This window comes from Trichosurus vulpecula, chromosome 7 (genome assembly GCF_011100635.1).
Source record: "Trichosurus vulpecula isolate mTriVul1 chromosome 7, mTriVul1.pri, whole genome shotgun sequence".
NCBI lineage: Eukaryota > Metazoa > Chordata > Mammalia > Diprotodontia > Phalangeridae > Trichosurus > Trichosurus vulpecula.
This window is the reverse complement of record NC_050579.1, coordinates 123,149,478-123,169,301: the sequence shown is the minus strand read 5'-3', so window position 1 is coordinate 123,169,301 and position 19,824 is coordinate 123,149,478. Positions and strand designations below refer to the sequence as shown.

At 39.1% G+C, this 19,824-nt stretch overlaps 1 protein-coding gene across 1 annotated transcript in view; it reads right to left on the bottom strand.

Annotated features, from left to right (window-relative positions):
- Window positions 1–13,494, bottom strand: part of MAP3K5 (mitogen-activated protein kinase kinase kinase 5) — a 201,214-nt gene extending 187,720 nt beyond the window's left edge. Inside the window, exon 1 of the mRNA XM_036767595.1 lies at window positions 13,368–13,494. Within this exon, the coding sequence (XP_036623490.1) occupies window positions 13,368–13,490 (123 nt within the window). The 5' untranslated portion in view covers window positions 13,491–13,494. The remainder of the gene's footprint in view (window positions 1–13,367) is intronic.
- Window positions 13,495–19,824: the final 6,330 nt, after the last annotated feature.

The following is a 19,824-nucleotide window of genomic DNA, read 5'->3' as shown; positions in this document are numbered from 1 at the left end:
TCCCTCATTTTTGTTGATCATCCAACATATAGCCAATGGGTTCACAACCTTAGGGTCGTCTTCTATGAACTCTTCTACATCCTTCACTCCCATGTCCAATGAGCTGACAGGCATCGACAATTCCACCTCAGCAACATATTTCACATCCACCTCCTTCTCTACAGCTTTTATCATCCCTCACCTGGACACCTGCAATAGCCTTCTAGTTGGTCTTTCCACCTCTAGTCTCTTGAAATCCTCCTCCACACAGTTGCCAAACTGATATTCCTGACCACATCACTCCCTTGCTCAAGAAGATCCAGTGGGTCCCAATTCATTCCATAATAAAATACAAATTCTTTTTTTGTCATTTAAAGTCCTTTAAAAATTGGCTCTGGATTACCCTTGTTCTAGAATTTCTGCATATTACTCCTCTTCATTCATTCTACTTTCCAACTAAAATGACTTTACACAGGCTGGTCTTTCTGAGGCCTAGAAGATACCTCCACCTCCTTACTCCTGCTGCCTAGCAGCCCTAGCTTCCTTCAAAGCTTAGCTCCAGGGAATAGATTTATTTATGTATTCAATATTTTACAATAGGTTTATATTATTTTAAATATATTTATTATTTATAAAATAACTTGAATAGACTCCAAATACAAAGTCTATTCTGATTCCCACAGTTGCTATTAGCTTCACCCTGCTGTTCCTGCCCAGAAATTACTTGGTAATTACCCCATATTTACAGGCAGTGTAGAATAATGATTAGAGAACCAGCCTGAGAACCAGTAAGAGTGAGGTTCAAAGCCCTCCTTTGACAAATACTGGCAGTGAGAACCTTTGTAAGACACATAACCTCTCCACTCTCCTGCCAGCTCTCCAAGTTTTATATTCCCAATGCCTAGCAAGCAGGTGCTTAATAACTGCTTCCTGAACATAAGGATAAAACAAGCCTCCATCCCCACTCCAGCTCCAGGTGAAATCCTATTCATGCTTTAAGGCCCACCTCCAATAGAACTTCCGTACTGAAGCCTTCTCTGATCACCTCCCATATTTAATATTATTTCTCGCTTCTCTGAACCCTCACAGCATTTTGTTTACAGCTCTCTTAAAGCTCCTTTCACCTTTTACTTCACATTATAATTATTATTAGAAATTTTTTATTCAACTGCCCTCACCCTAGACATTAAGCTCCTGCGATTCTATGAACACAATATAAAATTAAGGCTTGAAATGTGCACACAATAATTAAGCCTGAGCTCTACCTTCTTCCAAAGATATTTGTGATTTCTCACAATGGATTCCAAAGACATTGTGGTGTCTCACAATGGAGTCCAAAGACATTGTGATGTCTCACAATGGAGACATTTGTGATGTCTCACAATAGATTCCAAAGACATTGTGATGTCTCACAATGGATTCCAAAGATACTCAGAGAGAAACAGATCTTGTATGTACCTAGTTATTGGTAGGTTGTTTCCGGCATTAGAATGTAATCTGCTCCTGGGCAGGGATTGTTCTCTATTTTCCTTTGTAGCCACCTATCTAGTACCTGGTACATAACAAGCACTTAGTAGATGCTTGTAGACTGACTAAAGGAGTGGGAAAGATAGAAAATAAAGGGAAATAGCACCATATGGATCACAGTGACTATAACCAAGTAGAAATCCAAGAAGATTTTGTAGAGGTGGGCCAGAAGAATACGAAAGGGTAAGACATGTGAAAACACTGTGAAAAGCATAAGATAAAGTATTTCTGGCTCATGGGCAGTACATTCATCTGGCTAAAAATGATGTTACAGTCATCTAGCAAGAGAGAAGGTGGTCCAGTCTAGTCCAATTCCCTCACTGTGTATATAAGGAAACTCATGTACCTGCTAAGGTTACACAGGTAGTCAGCGACGGGGGTTATATATCTAAACTCGGGTTCTCTGACTTCAAAGACAACATTCTTTCTCTTGGGCCTCATAACCAATAGAAAGTTCTAAATGTGTGTGACTGTATTTATATTTTTATATTTCACGGATCCATGATTTAACTCGTATGGATGCTCCTTCTAAGCTTTAATAGATAGTCTTAATGAAGATCTCCAGTTGAAAAAAATCCATCACTTGGTAGCTAACCTTCTGTGGATAAGCTTTGCCAAATTGAACAAGGCTGGCTCTCAGATGACCTATATAACAGATCCCATACCGGAAACCCTTCCAAGTGGTAGGTCTATGTTTGGCTGGCACAATCCTTGAGAACCACAGTTATATCCAGACCACAATGGGGCAGCAGAGCAGGGCTTCAGATGAAATCCATATACATGTATTCGCATATATGACACCAGGATCAAATATAAATTTTCTGGCTTTTAAAGTCTTTCATCACCTAGTCCATTCCTACCTCTCCAAGTTTTCTTACACCTTCCTATCTTCTATGTGCTCTGAAATCCAATGATATTACCCTCCTTGCTGTTCCTGACACAAGACACATTCCCTGCTCTATGCATTTGCATTAGCTGTCTCCCATCCTCCCTCATCTATATCCCTTGGCATCCCACCTTGGCTTACTTCAGGCCTCAGCTAAAACCCCACTGTTTTCAAAAGGCTTTTTCCAACCTTCATGCCTCCCCTCTCTTGTTCGTACATATTTGTCTCCCTCGTTAGACTTTAAGCTCATTGAGAACAGGAACTGGGTTTTTTTGTTTGTTTGCTTGCTTTTTTTGTTTTACTTGTTGTTGGATTTTGTATCTCCAGTGCTTAGTGCAGTGCTCGGCACATAGTAGGTGCTTTATAAATGCCTGTTGACTTAACTTGATTACAGGTGTGTGTCTATCAATCATACACAATGACAGGCACATGATGTCATTACTACTTTTCTTCTTCCTGAATATTCTATTATGGTTTAACCATAGGGAACACACAGAACAGGTGGTCTCCCATCACCATCACGAAGACGCTACTTTTTATTGGAAGGTAAGAGGTTCCCAGGTTTCCCCAGCACACCATCTAACCTACCACCACCTCCTACTGAGGCAGGAATAGCAATGGAAGTGGGAGACACAGTAGCTTTTGCTGATAAACAGGTGAGTTGAAACCAGTCCTCTGACCTACACATGAGCTCAAATTACTGGCACACCCTGGCAGAAAAAACAAATCCTGCTCTAGGTGGTTAAATTTTAACATTCTCCTAAAGAATTACTAGGCTGAGATAATCCTCTTGGGTGTCTCATTTGAATTCTTCCTGCCATTTTATGTATCCTAGAATGAAGAAAGTATATTTAGACAATTCCTATAATAATCTACCAAATCAGAATCAAACTATAGTTAGGTTGGCTCACATTCTGAAGTCGTTAAAGAGAAACAAATTGTTCTCCTCGAGGCACAAATAGTTTGCTTGTGGTGGTACCTAAGAACGTGGATATTCAGCAGCTCTCCTCCTTACTGGGACATAATTAAAAACAGACAACATTCTGGGCATTTTAACTGAGCAGGAAAAAAGTAGTCCGTGCTCCAGAGCATGTCACCAAGACCTTAGAAAGTGTACAAACTGCCCAGGTAGGAAAACAGGGTGAAGTTAATTTGTGCTAATTGGCCGGAAAGGAAAGGAGGAGGAAGAAATTAGAAGCAAAAATGCTAGGCTTTCCAACACTGAATTGTATAAATAACTTAGAGCTAAATAAAAGATCTCATAAAACCTGTTATCTAACAAGCCTATAAGTGAAAAGATAAAAACAGCATATAGAGAGGCCACTTCCACAAATAACACTTGAGTGGTAGTGAATGAAAATTCATGGGCTGCCATAAAACCTGATTCATTCTCAAAGCATTCTTCCAAGACAGGCATTTATTTATCAAGCAACTACTATGGGCTAGGCACCATGTTAAGCACTGAGCCATACAAAGAAAGGAAAGAAATCTTTTCCCAACTCCTCTTATCTAGTGCCTTAATTATTTCATATTATCCTGTATATTGTTGCTGTTGTTTAGTTGTGTCTAACTCTTTGTGACTTTCATGGATCACACTCTGTGAGGTTTTCTTGGCAAAGATACTGGAGCGGTTTGCCATTTTCTTCTCCAACAGATTAAGGCAAACAGAGATTAAGTGACTTGCTCAGGGTCACACATCTAGTAAGTGTCTGAGGCTGGATTTGAACAAAGATCTTCCTGACTCCGGGACCTGTAGCACTCTATCCACTGAGCCACCCTAACTGCCTCAATCCTGTATAAGCTGCAGGTGCATGTATGTGTGCATGTGTGCGTATATGTTTGTGTGTGTGTCTGTGTTCTCTCTCCCATTTGATTGTGAGCTCCTTGAGGACAGGGACTGTCTTTTGCCTCTTTTTAATCCTTAGTGCTTAGTGCAGTTCCTGGCACTTAATAAATGTTTATTGATGAATAGAAAACAGTCCCTGATCTCAAGGAGCTCACAGTCTAACAGGAGAGACAACATGCAAACAACTACATACAAACAAGCTAAATACAGAATAAACTGGAAATAATCAACAGAGGGAAGGCACTAGAATTTAGAGAGCTTAGAAAAGGCTTCATACAGAAGGTCTAATTTTAGCTGAGATTCAAGGGAAGCCAGGAATGCCAGGAGTTGGAGATGGGGAAGGAGAGCATGCCAGGCATGGAGGGTAGTCAGTGAAAATACTGGAATATCTTGGGCAAGGAACAGCATGGGGGCTGGTGTCACAGGACAGGCAGGTACAGAAAGATTGGAAAGGTGGGAGGGGGCCAGTTTATATGGAGATTTGAACACCAGACAGGATTTTATATTTGATCCTAGCAGTGATAAAGAGTTCCTAGTTGTGTGAAAGGGGAAGGAGGGTGACATGGTTAGAACTATACAGTAGTTTAGGAGCTGAGTAAAGGATGGACTGGAATGGGGATAGAACTTAGGCAAGGAGACCCACCAACTAGCTACTACAACAGTCCAGGCATGAATTGATGCGGACTTGCATGAGGGTAGTGGCAGTGTCAGAGAAGGGAGCATATGCAAGAGCTGTTAAAAGGTAGAAACGACAGGACTTAGCAATAAATTGGATAATGGGATTAGAAAGAGTGAAGTGTTGAAGATGACCTCTGGGTTGCCAGCTGAGAGGATGTTGGTACCACTGACAGTAATTGGGAAATTAGGAAGAGGGGGAAGGTTGGGGCAGAAAAAATAACGAGTTCAGTTTTAGACATCTTCTTAGGTTTGAGAGGGCTACAGGATAGCCAGCCACTTTGAGATGTACGATAAGTAGCCAAAGATGCAAGACCACATCTGGGAGAGGTCAGGGCTATATAAGTAAATCTGAGAAGTGTCAACATCAAGATAGTAACTGAATCCATGGGAACCGATGAGATCGCTGAGGATAACGGTATGGAGGAAAAAAAGAGGATTTAGAATTAAAAGTTAAATGGCGGCTAAAATGATGCGTTACCAGATGTGGATACATTTCACAGCTGCTCTAATCACAATCAAGAGTCAAGAACTGATCCATGCAATTGTTCATTAATGTCAAGGGCAGTAAAAAAAAAATCAAGCGAATGAGGACCAAGCCATGAAAGTAACTTTCAACTGAACACAAAGTACATCTCACCCCTAATCTTTTTTACTTGGTTTTCATGGTATAATTATATCTTTACCTGCATGTCATATAGCACTTTTCAAACTGGGGCTAGGACAAAAGGACGAAGCAGTTCTAAGAGGCGTGGGAGGGCACTGGGCACCACAGGCAGGGAATTAACAGAGCTTATTATTGAAAGAACTTTCTCACTGTGACTGAGTCAGCATCATCAGTATTCACCTCTTTCTCATAAAAAACATATGCTCCTCAGTATTCCACATTATTATCCCCTACTATTACATAGGAGAGAGAGCATTCCAGGTGTGGGGGATGGCCAGTGAAAATGTCCCAAGTCAGAAGAAAGGGTGTCTTATTTGAGAATCAGCAAGGAGGTGTAACAGCAACCACACTGGCACACCCAGGATGGCTGCTAATGCAGGTTCTTTTATTTGCTTTACTAGGAAAGCAAATAAAATGATTAAATTAAAATGATCTTCTTTAATCAAACAGAAAAAATACAGAGCAGAGAAATAAAGACCAACAGACAGGGCTCTACTGCCTGAATCAAAGCTTTACACCCACCACTGAATAGAGAGAGCCCCCAAAGCAAAAGCTTACCTCTCAGAATATATACTCTTTAGACTTAGTGCCTAATTAGAAATTAACAAAAGGTGTGTAAGCCTTCCTACAAGCAAGCAATCTTCCCTTAATGGGTTCCACATGAGGCCTATTGATGGACGGGGAAGATCTTATTCCCCATTAACTTTACCAGGAGGCCAGTATCCCTGGATTGCAATAAATTATAAAAATACTGTAAAAGCAAAGGGGAGAGGTTATGAAGGGCTATGAATACCAAACAGGGGGTTTTATATTTGATCCTACAGGTGACAGGGAGCCACTGGAGTTTACTGAGGAGGTGAAGTTACATGGAACAGACCTGAACTTTAGGAAACACCACTTGGTAGATATACACAGATTGCCCAATTCAAAACACTTTCTTCCACTTCCATGGTTCTGTAAGTGGAGAATCCACGAAAGCTAAATGGATGACAGGCCAAATATGTAAGTGCTTATCTACAAAGGGTGAGTCTTTGTGTACCAGGGTATTCTTTATCTCCTCTTCCCTGTTATTATCTCTTTTCTATGAGCAGCTCATAAAGCAGGTAAAAATTTGATCACGTCTACAATAAATATAATAAAAGAAAGACTGTAAGATAACTACTTGTCACTGCTATGTTATAGTAATAACTATTACTATAATAATTCAAGTAAATTGGCACAGTAGTGCTGTTGAGAAAGGAAGCCTATGCCTAGGAAGCTCTGGGAGTGCAATGAAACATGTGGAGGGTGTGGCCCTGGTGATTATGGAAAGGACCAAATGATTCTGGGGCACCATCTGTAAAACCACCAACAAGATTTTAGTGAAATCATCATTGTTAAGCTAAAACCTTACAGTCAGGACAAATGACAATTCCACAAAAAAATACATGTTAAACTCCAATCTGTCCTAGCTTCATACTGGGCTAGGTATGAAAAAAGTGAAACACAAGGAAAGGAAGTAGAAGGTCAAAAACCAAGAGAAGTTAGAAAGCATTTCTGTATAAAAGAGCTCTCCAGAATCTGGTTTCTTTAGCTGAAGAACAGGCTGAAAATTCAATTGAAAAATGAAGCTGATACATAAAATTGCTCTTTCTGGGGCCACCAATCTTCTAGTAAAGGGCATGACCTTTCATAGTTTCCTCATTTGTAAAATGGGGGTGGGAGGTGGGTGGTGAATTAAGTGTCTTCCAAGGTCACTTCTAGCTCTAAATCTATGACAAAGCTAGAATTGAACCCAGATATTTTAGACCAGATAGGGGCAGCTAGGTGGCTCCGTAGATAGAGCACCAGGCCTGGAGTCAGGAAGATCTGAGTCCAAATCCAGCCTCAGACACTAGCTGTGTGGACCTGGGTAAGTCACTTAACCCCATTTGCCTCAGTTCCCCATCTGTAAAATGGGAACACAATGGAGAAGGAAATGGCAAACCACTCCAGTATCTCTGCCAAGAAAACCTCAAATGAGTTCATGAAGAGTCAGACCCGACTGAAATGACTGAACAACTAGTCAAACTCAATAGAAACTGGGTCATTAATCTGTACACAAGAATCCCTGCGGCCATACTGACTTAGTTTTAAAATGTAATGTTATCTATGTTTTATTGTATTTTTATTTATTTTATCAAATATTTCCCAATTGCATATTAATCTATCCTAGACTTTGAGGTCAGCATCCAATCCATTAACTACACTGCCTCGATATCAGCCTTTCTCAACTTGAGTGTTCATGAACTTATTTTTTTCAATCATTTGATAACTATTCCAATTGATTTATTTTGTAATTTATGTATTTAATTTGATGCATTTAAAAACATTATTTTGAGAAGGGGTCCATAGGTTTAATCAGACTGCATTTTACACATACACACACAGTTAAGAGCTACTCTCTCTCTGTGCACCAAATGTTAAATATTTTCATTTTTAACTCAGTTGAGTATTATAAATTGACATCGTTTGCCATTTTGAATTTGACCTAAGGAGAAATAGGAGAGTCTTCAATTAATCTCTAGTGACGGGACACTGGACTTAAGTTCTCAATAAAGTGATATTTAGTTGAAAAAAGTAACAAAATATAAATAGTATTAGCTAGGCAAAGCAGGCTAAATTTCACAGGAGTTCTGTTCATTAACTGGGCTTGGAAAATTGCTAAAAGCTGCTAGTCTTTAAGGATGGTAAAGATAATGCCACACATCTAGGTTTGTTCTTCCATTTTTTTTTAAACAAAAGCTAGACCTCTCTGGGTAATGATTAGAACAGTCTGTTAGAGTAAGAATGTTAGCCATAGAATATATAATTCAGTTGATTAGTCAAGGAGTAAATATGAATATAAATAACTGCAGAGAAACTCTGTGAAATCCTTTGCGTTAGTTTTAATGAAGTGCCTTTTCATGCAGTGCTTGAAAGAAAAAATACAGCTTGATTTCTTGAGTGAAGAATAATTTAATACAATAATTATATTTCAGCTCAGACTTATTCACCCCAAGTCACCATACAATATTGATCCCCATGCAGAGAAGTAACCTGTGCTACATTTACACTGTAATGGATAAAACCGACATGGAACCTATTTAAATGTGGCAAGAGAGAGATTCAAATATACTTTATATATATACACTACCCTCTCTAACCACTACTACAGCCAATTAAGAAAAAGAGACTAAAATATCTTGGGGCTCATTAGTAAATAATGTTATGTATGTCATCCTCATTGATAGAAGAGATACACAAGCATTTCTCAAAACTTGTGGGTGTCTGATGATAGGAAGAGAGGGGGAAATCAGAGAGACAGCAATTCCTCTTGCCTCTTAATACTCAAAGAAGGTCAAATGGAGAGTCAAGAAGGTGTTGTTTAGGGAAAAAAAAGACTTATTGGCATAACTACCTCACTCCTATAGAAGCCACTAGATTACAATCTCTCTCATAATTGCCTGCACCCATTCTTTCTTATTATCAAATGCTCCTTTCATACCTCACTGCATTGACATCTAATTTCTAGCCTTCCTCTCCAAAATTTGACCAAATTTTTATCTTAGGGAAAACAAAGGGGAAAAAATTCTCCTATCACTTTTTCCTTTTCAACAAAGTGGAAATCCTGATTACTCTCCAAACTAATCTATCCTTTTCCCCTTCTTTTCCTTCTTCCTTCCATACCTCATTGACATTCCACAAGGCTCCTTTTGGCAGAAGGCAAATAATGTAAGAGAGCACTCAGGAGGTTTGTATAGTGAAAAATTTAATAAACTATTATAATAATACAATATGAGAATGATTCTCCCATAACATCAACTGTCTTCACACTGTTTAACAATCTATTCTTAGAGTCAAAAAAAACATAAGGTGATTCAATTCAATAAGCATTTATTAAGCACCTACTGTGTGCCAGGCACTGTGCTGGCAAAAACTAAAAACTCCCTGCCCCATACGATAGGCTGTAAAACAGCACTTTCAACTTTAAAAGACGAATGTAAACAATCTGTTAAAGTATTAACTCCACAATTCAAAACTTATGGGACCCAATTATTATTTAGCAACTAAACCATCCTAATTTTAAATACGCTTCAGAGGTGTGTTTTATACATACCCACATATACCCTTTTGTGGTCCTGTTAACTATTCCTCAAGAACTTGTAAATGGTTTCCCTTTTTGTGTTTTCTTTTTAAAAATGCCAACTCCCCTGTACATCCCCTCAGGGATTTTGCTGACACTGAGAATCCTTTCCTCTTCAGCACCAAACAGTAGGTCAAAATTAAAATTAAAAAATTAAATCAGCCCAGTCTGGTTACATACATTCCAGGCTTTTCAGTAATCATCATATGGAAGATGGAGTATATAGTACAGTAACTTTGGAGCCTGTGGTTCTAATTCTGTCCTTGTCCTTGTGAGAAGAGATAGTTGATGTTTTGGTCTTTTTCATATTTTTAGTTAACCATATCCTGTCCATAAAAAGCTGGTGCTCTTTTCAGATCTCTTTGTAATTCTCTAACCTACCACTAGATGGAAAGAAAAGAAAAGGCCAGTCTATACCCAAATATGGCAAAAATAAAAAGACAGACTTTTTCTCAGAAGGAGAGCACCCTAGGGTTTGGGAGATGGGGGTGGGGAGGTGGAGAACTCTTCTAAATTACCAGCATATCACTACAACTCTCTCCAGTCAGGAACTTTAAAAGGTTAGGGTGACACTCTTTTCAATGACTAATCACATCTAATCAATACTAAACTGAATCACTGAGAAATCCAACTGATGAAAGTGAATATATCAGTGGGAGAAAAAAAAAGAGGAGGAAAGATGAGAAAGGGCAGAGAAAAAGAAAAGGGAATATGAGGGTACTCAGGTTCACATAAGCTACTAAGTGTCTGAGGCCAAATTTGAACTCAGGTCCTCCTGACTCCAGGTCTGATGTGTAAGCCATTGGACTACCTAGTTTAAGTCACAAAACAAAACTGACACTAAAGCCTTTACAAATCCGTCTTCATTTTGGTGCCTTCCCTGTGTTAATTATTTCCTATTTATCTTGTACATAGCTTATTTGTACCTATGTGTTGTCTCCCCATTATACTATGAGATTCTTAAGGGCAAAGACTATCTTTTGACATTTTTTGTATCCTCAGTGCTTAGCACAGTGCCTGGAACACAGCAGGCATTTAATAAATGCTTTGCCTGCTGACTGACTCAAAGGTTCTCAATAGATTTAGCCTTTATAGAAGGCATTTATTAGTACTTAAAAGTTTATAAGGCAAAACAATGGAGACTTTTTGGGGACTGAAGATGTAGTAGTCTTTGGGAAAACATTAAGCATTTCTGTGAGGATCAGCTCAAATTTGCTTAGAGAAAATGGTGATGGTCATGCCAAGCTTGAGATCTCATAATGGCTAATTTGGAAGGAAATGATAAAGCAATTCTGTGGTACAGTGGATAAAGAGAGAGATGATGGACCTGGAGCCAGGAATACTTAAGTTCAAATCCAACCTCAGACATTTACTAGCTGTGAGACCTTGGACAAGTCATTCAATCTCTGTCTGCTTCAGTTTCATCATCTGTCAAATGCACGCCTACCTCTCCGAATTGTTATGAGCTTAAAATGAGATAATACCCATAAAGTACTTTGCAAACTTTAAAGTGCTGGTTGTTTGTCTTTATTTCAAAGAGGATTAATGACATCATGGGGTGGGGGGCGGTGTCAAGATTTAAGTGAGGGAGAGTCATCTACCTCACTCTCTTCCAGAGTCAAAGTCCAGTGGCAAGACAAAAGTCAAGACAATTAGTGATGGCCTAAGATGCACTGGATGACCTTGGCATCTTGGCTATCCGACCAAGCACTTATAAAGTGCTATATACAAGTGCTAGTTATTATGATTATGATTATTATTGGGAGCAGTTAGTTGGCACAGTGGATAAAGTGCCAGGCCTGGAGTCAGGAAGACTCATCTTCCTGAGTTCAAATAAGGCCTCAGACATTCACTAGCTTTGTGACCTTAGGAAAGCCATGTAGCCCTGTTTGCCTCAGTTTCTCTTCTGTCAAATAAGCTGGAGAAGGAAATGGCAAACCACTCCAGTCTCTTTGCCAAGAAAACTCCAAATGGGACCGTGAAGAGTCCAGACACAGTTCAACTGAACACCGACAACAACATTGTGCCGAGTGCTAGGAATATAAAGAAAGAAAGTAAAAACAGCCCCTTTCCTCAGAAAGCTCACTTTCTAATGGAGACTGTGGTAAGCAATGCACGAACAAGAGATATATAGATATATGCATCTATATATACATAAACACACACAGGAAAAAGCGGAGATAATCTCAGAGGGAAGGCACTAGCATTGGTATGTAGAGTTTAGCTCTCAAAGAATTGGATGCATGGCTGCAAAATGATTCAACGACAACAAAAAATTACTATTATTACTATTATGATTATTCAACAAGCATGTATGAAACATTTATTATGTACCAGGCACTGTGCTAAAGAGTGGAGATACAAAGTAAGGCAAAAGTAATCCCTGCCCTGCCCTCGAGGAGCCCACAGTTCAATGGGGCATGCAACATATAAATAATTAAATATATCCATACACACAGAAGAGAGGAAGAAAAATCCCAGAAGGGATGGCAGTAGCAACTGGAGGACTCGCAAAGGCCTCTTGCAGAAGGTGGAGTTTAAGAAAACAAAGAGGAGGAGGTGAGGAGGGAGATCCTTTTAAACCTCCATATGGAAGATGAACAGCAAGGATGTGAGAACAGCAAGGAGGTCAGTGTAACCAGACTGCAGGGTGCATGGAGAGGAGTAAAGTGCTCAAAGAGCTTTAATTGCCAAACAGAGGGTTTTATATTTGATTCTGGAAGTAATAAGGAGACAATGGAGTTTCCTGTGGGAGGTTTAGGGAGTGGAAGACCTATGCTTTGGGAAAATCACTTTGGCAGATGAGGACTGGAGAGAAGAGAGATTCAAGGTGGGGATACCAATTAGAAGGCTCTTTATTGCCATACTCCAGCCCGAGGTGATGAGATTGGTGGCTGTGTGAGTAGAGCTAGGAAGCCATATGTGAGAGATGCTGTGATGATGAAAACAATGAGACTTTACAACAGAATAGCTATTCAGGGTGAATGACAAATATATCAATCTTGGGAAAAACATCGAAGGATGTACTGGGAGAAAGGAATTGGCTTTCTACTGATCATCTTCCTTTATCGTGTTGCCATAAAATAGTGTGAGTAAGCCAGTGTCTAGATCAATAGGAGGCAGTTATTAATTCAGCATCTGTCAAAGTCTAAGGTACACAACCTGGATTATATCCCCCTGTAAGCAGCGATGTCAAATTCATTGTGTTTCACATGTTATCCAATTGTTGACAACAGTTTCTACCCAGAGGAAAATAAATCTTTCAGTGGGAAGTATTAATATCTAGCATCAGCTGTGCCAAATGAAGGCCTCTTTAGTGAGCTCATATTTGGACTGGAACTTTCTCTATCAAACCAGCTTTTCTCTTTCATTAAGTCTCTTAATGAATTCCTTGGAGTAAAATCTTTTTAGGTTATATCACTCATTGGCCCTAAGGACCCCAGTGTAGATTTTTGTTTTTCTAGCCATCAAACTTGTCTATTGGATATCCATATGAAACTCATACAAATAACTAACGATGTCTACCTTAATGTCACACTGACGAAAATCATGATTTTCACATACATCAAAACAGCTGAGATTTGGTGGGAAAGACAGGTACTGGTAAAATATAAGGTATACAAACACTGAAATAGAGATGTACCTTCAATGACTGAAGAGAATCTGAATTGGTATCACAGTAGAGGATGATATTGTTGGCCATGCTGAAACTCTCTCTCACCCCAAGATGGTAAAACAAGGAAGGCTGGCGGAAAGCATCACTCATCTCGACCACAGCGATATCTGAAAACAGAAAACAGATGAGCCACACGGTCTTGACAAGGGGTGGCATTAAATCATGCCTCACTGGCATTTTCAACAACTCAGTATTTCAAAGAGGAAATGAAGAAATGATAGGGATTTCCCCCTTTCCTTTATCTCTGAACTTTGAATGCAAAATTCTATCAGGAAGTGGTTACCCGTTTCTTAAATATGCCTACATTTCTTAAACAAGAAAATGGTCACATATCACTGAAAAACAAAGAACAGGTAATGGCATAAAATGAGCACAAATCATCTTTTAGGGATAACACAGTGAAAAGCAATCAAATGTTATGTGATGAAAGGCAAAGCCAAAACACCGCACAGAGAAATTATTGCTGAGTAGAAGATGGCCGATTTTGGAAGCCATTTCATGGATGCAATGATGAAGTTAAAGCTAGCTCCAGTGATTGAGAAACAAGTGTGTAAAATAGAGGTTAAAACTATGGCTGTGCAAACACTAGGCAAGACGGATTACAAGTTTACAAAAGCAAAAAAGAAATGGTTAAAAAGATCAGTTGCATTTTTTTCCAATTAGAATTTAGAGGGGTTTTCTTTCTAAAAGGCAGATAAATGGAGTTTTCTTCAGGGGTCTGCAACATTCCTATGTTGAAAATTAACACTACAGAAATGACTCATTTTACTTTTAACTGTACTAACCATCTGTCTTTTGCACCCACTTTATTTCTTCTTCCCACTGATATCAACCCCTCAGAGTCCATCAAAATGTTTAAAAGTAAGAGACAACACAAAACAGTGGCTTAAAAAAAGAGTAAAATACTAACCGATGAAAAATAAGTGACAAATGGAAAGAAAAACACAAACAATGAAAGCAAGAATAGTTTAAAAAAGGCAAGAAGAGGGTTATTTCCCAAGAAGTAATACTTAGAATTGTATGCAAAATTGAGACTTAAAATGCAGGGGGGTTTCTGATTAATTGGGATGACTGGGCCCTTAAAATGATTTGACAAAAAAAAGACAGGAAAGTATATTCATTAGCTTGGTGTTTCCAAGATCAATCTGACAAAAAAAAGACAGAAAAGTGTATTCATTAGTTTGGTACTTGCAAAGCATGATGCTCTAGAGAAATATGCTTTTTCTAAATGCTATGACATCTAGAATACCAATGAAACTCAAATGCTTATATTTATAATGAAAAAAACAGCAACCCAATGATATACAGTAACTCAAGAATCAATTCCATCTCAGTTACCAATTCAGAAAAGACATTAGTTCTGATTAATTCTTTTGGAAAAAAAAGGGGGTATTTTACCGGCTTTGTTAAAGGAACGTCATGGCATCAGCTGCTACCTTTTCTGATATATTTTCAAGTACTGCTACCTTTTCCGATATATTTTAAGAAGTCATGGAATGAAATAAATTGCTGCATATGACACAAGTCTTTCTAAAAGTAGAATGCAGCTCTGCAAGTATTTATCAAAATATTTGCTCAGCACTCTAGAATTGCATGGTGGACAAAACAATATATTCAGAAGCTCTCTGGCAAATAAAGCTGACTAATATCAGCCTAAGTGAAAAATCTGAACGGTACATCAATCCAAAAATTCCCTATTCTCTAACATTACTATCTTCCTTTTATGGGGGGAGGGGGGAGTGGCTAGGTGGTGCAGTGGATAGAGAACTGGACCTAGAATCAGGAAGGCCTGAGTTCAGTTCTGGTTTTAAATACTAGCTGTGTGACTCTGGGCAACTGACTTGACCTCTGTTTGCCTCAGTTTCCTCAACTGTAAATAATAATAATAGTACCTACCTTCCAGGATTGTTGTGAGGATCAAATGAGATAATAATTGTAGAGCGCTTAGCACGGTACCTGGCACATAGTAATGCTTATTAGCTATCATTATTATTTAAAGACAGCTGGGTGGTACAGTGCATACAGCTCCGGGCCTGGGGTCAGGAAGACCAGAGTTCAAAACTAGCCTCAGACACTCACTAGCTGTGTGACACTGGGGAAGCCACTTAACCTTCTCTGCCTCAGTTTCCTCATCTGTCAGATGAGTTCAAGAAGGAAATGGCAAACCGCTCTAATATTTTTTTTTTGCCAAGAAGACCCCAAATGCGGTCACAAAGAGTCAGACACAACTGAAACGACTGAGCAACAACAAATTATTACTTAAATAATACAATCTTCTAGAATAAAAGTATTGATGAAACCAACGAACACATTACCCTCAATTTTAAGTATCACAAATGAAAAAGAACCTTATCCTCTGTAGCCTGAACTAGTTAGTGAAGCTCCCTAACTTAATTTACTACCTTGGAGCTACTTAGTTAAATTCCAGTGCAGTTTCTTCCGTTGGTTTGCTTTTTGGTCTTAGACAAGTAAGTGCCATTTCCCTGTGTCCATCTCCACGCCTCTAATTTTATATCTATGGAATAAGTTGGATGAAATTACCTGAATCACTAGGCTACTGTGAAAATATGTTCCTAAGGCAAGTTAGAACGCAAAGAGGTGCACGATCTTATAGTATGAGATCTACGTAAAGCACCTTGCAAACTTTAGAACGCTATATAAATGTCAGTTGTTATTATTACATTTAAGGTGCCTCACTCTGACCTAATCCAAATACTCCCTTTATTTCCGATATAGTTTAAAGTTGTCTTTTTTATCTTCCTAAAATTCAGCAGTAGTCTCCTTTATAATTCCTTTATTGTTTTCAACTTAACATTTTATAATGTTCCTTCATTTAGTCTCACCATTAAAGTACCAAAATCCCCTTGGTGCAACTGTTTGTTCCACTTTTCTTCAGTCTCATTACCTCTTAGTAGATGAGGTTTTTCTCATGGTCCTCTCATTTACCTCTCTTTTTTGTTTCTAGAAGAACCAGAATTTAAGAATACCTTGAAAGATCAAGCTATATCAATGGATACTGTGGATTTTTTTATCCATAAGGCAAAGAAAACAGAGGTAGGATGAAAACTTTTAACTTCAAAGTAAAATTATAATAAATTTTTTTGTGTCAACTGATGCTCCTGGTCAATTTTCACTGAAACTGTATTCTAAGATGTCTGGAGGAAAAGGCAACAAAATACCAGTAAATTCTGTTGCCCACTACGCCAATAGGAAGGTAAGGTTTGAAAGCAATACATTTGTTTTTCAAACAGTAGCACAATGTGTGTGTGTGTGTGTGTGTGTGTGTGTGTGTATGGAATAGTATATGGAAAAGATACCCATAAAAAAACTATCTATGCACCAAAACCAAAATGCTTTCTATGGTTAGTATAACAATTAAGCTTTCAGGTACCATTATTGGCAAAACTGACATTTCCACCTTAGAGCTGTCCATATAGTATTAAGCCTTGTACATATTTTGAGAGTCTAGTGGCAATCCTAACCTCCATAATTGATACTCTTAGAGAAGAGGTGTCAAACACATGCCTTGGGCAAACCAAACATGGTCTTAACCAGATAAAAAATGTAATTGGAAAGTATGTAACAAGATAAATAAAAATACAATAAAACACAAATAACACCACATTTTAAAAACTAAATTACTATGCCATTGGCAAGGATTATCATGTGCATATTAGTGATCCCTGTTTCTTTGTGAGTTTGACACTACTGTCTTAGAGAGCTTGCTAGGGCAGGGAAAGGTTAAATGACTCAACCAAGATCATACAGACCATAAGAGTCAACAATTGAACGTAGGTCTTCCTGATTCCAAGGCTAACCTATCCACCACATTATGCTGCCTTTCACTTGTACATCTGTCTTTGATTTTCACCTTGGGCAATGCTACCGTTTCCCTTGCCCTGAGTTTAGTAAATGATCAATGAAGCATAAAATTAGGCTCTCTAGATAAGCAATTAGGGTATAATAAACCCTTAAGAGCAAATAATGGAAAAATGTAGTGACTAATTGCAGCTTAAAATGCCAGCTATGGGGCCCCTTGACTTACTCCTCTGCTTCATTTTTTTTTTTTTTACTTTACAGTACACATCTGTTAGCAAGTAAATATTTCTAACCAGCTACAGCTGACTTCCACTCCCTTTTCATCAATGGAATCATTTCCCTAGGATCATAAGCACTGATTTATAATATCGAGTCAAAATGTCTGGATCAAGGGTTACAATTAGGATGACTCACAACAATTTCCCACAATATGATATGATGAAAAGCTTGCTAGATCTAATGTCAGCAGACCTAGATTTAAATCCCAGTTCTACCAGCTATAATCCTACATCAAACATCTCCCAAATCATTTACTTTTAGAAATTGTTGTGAAACTGGAATATGTGTGTGACCTTCAGCAAGTCACCTCCTTCTCAGCCTCCATTTTATCATCTACAAAATGGGAGATGAATACTCTCTTCTCTTGTAGCATCTGACTCTATTACCTATAAAATGCTGAAACTGATAATCCAGGACCCTCATCAGGACCACGTAAAGAATGTACTGCGTGGGGGGGGGGGGGTTGGGGGAGCCAACATGGTGGCTGAAAAGCAGGGACTAGCGTGAACTCCCCACTGAGTCCCTCCAAAAACCTATAAAAAATGACTCTGAACCAATTCTAGAACTGCAAAACCCACAAAAGAGCAGTGGGAAGCAGGGCTCCAGGCCAGGACAGCCTGGATGGTCTCTGGGTGAGGTTTACCCTGCACAGAGCTGGGAGCAGAGCAGAGCAGAGCCAAGCCCAGCACAGGCCATGCGGACTAACCAGACCAGGAGCCGGGTGGAGCGCGCCCTAGCGCCCTGAATCAGTAACCTGCAGGAGTTACCAGACTTCTCAACCCACAAACACCAAAGACAACAGAGAAGGTTAGTGGGGAAAGCTGCGGGAGTGGAAGGAGTTCCCAGTTCGGCTACCGCCCCAGGGGCAGTGGAGGTGGGGCAGCTACAGAACTACAGCTGCAGTTGCTTCTGGCCTCAGGCACACCTGGTGGGAGGAATTAAGTGGTGGATCAGAGCAGGAGTGCAGAGCCTGCTGAAGATCTAAGTCCAGTCCGGGTTGGGGGTTCTTGGGGAAGGAGGAGTGCTGGTGTGGCAGAGGTGGCGCATCCCCCCAAGCTTGGAACATAGAACTCTTTAGTCTACAAGCAGTCATACCCCGCTGAAAAACTCAAGGGTCAAGTTAGTTGGTTGGGAATATGGCCAGGCAGCGAAAACGCACCCAGATTCAGTCTCAGACTTTGGAATCTTACTTTGGTGACAAAGAAGACCAAAACATACAGCCAGAAGAAGTCAACAAAGTCAAAGAGCCTACACCAAAAGGCTCCAAGAAAAACATGAACTGGTCTCAGGCCATGGAAGAGCTCAAAAAGGATTTGGAAAAGTAAGTTAGAGAAATAGAGGAAAAGTTGGGAAGAGAAAAGAGAAGGATGTGAGAAAACCATGAAAAACAAGTCAATGACCTGCTAAAGGAGACCCAAAAAAATGCTGAAAAATACACTGAAGAAAACAACACCTTAAAAAATAGACTAACTCAAATGGCAAAAGAGTCCCAAAAAGCCAATGAGGAGAAGAATGCCTTGAAAGGCAGAATTAGCCAAATGGAAAAGGAGGTCCAAAACACCACTGAAGAAAATACTACTTTAAAAATTAGATTGGAGCAAGTGGAAGCTAGTGACTTGATGAGAAATCAAGATATTATCAAACAGAACCAAAGTAATGAAAAAATGGAAGACAATGTCAAATATCTCATTGGAAAAACCACTGACCTGGAAAATAGATCCAGGAGAGATAATTTAAAAATTATTGGACTACCTGAAAGCCATGATCAAAAAAAAAGAGCCTATTTATCATCTTTCAAGAAATTATCAAGGAGAACTGCCCTGATATTCTAGAGCCGCAGGGCAAAATAGAAATTGAAAGAATCCACCAATCGCCTCCTCAAATAGATCCCAAAAAGAAATCTCCTAGGAATATTGTTGCCAAATTCCAGAGCTCCCAGATCAAGGAGAAAATACTGCAAGCAGCCAGAAAGAAACAATTTGAGTATTGTGGAAACACAATCAGAATAATCCAAGATCTGGCAGCTTCTACATTAAGAGATCGAAGGGCTTGGAATACGATACTCCGGAGGTCAATGGAGCTAGGATTAAAACCAAGAATCACCTACCCAGCAAAACTGAGTATCATGCTCCAAGGCAAAATATAGACTTTCAATAAAATAGAGGACTTTCAAGCTTTCTCAGTGAAAAGACCAGAGCTGAATAGAAAATCTGACTTTCAAACACAAGAATCAAGAGAAGCAGGAAAAGGTAATCAAGAAAAAGAAATTGCAAGGGGCTTACTAAAGCTGAACTGTTTTGTTTACATTCCTACATGGAAAGATGAT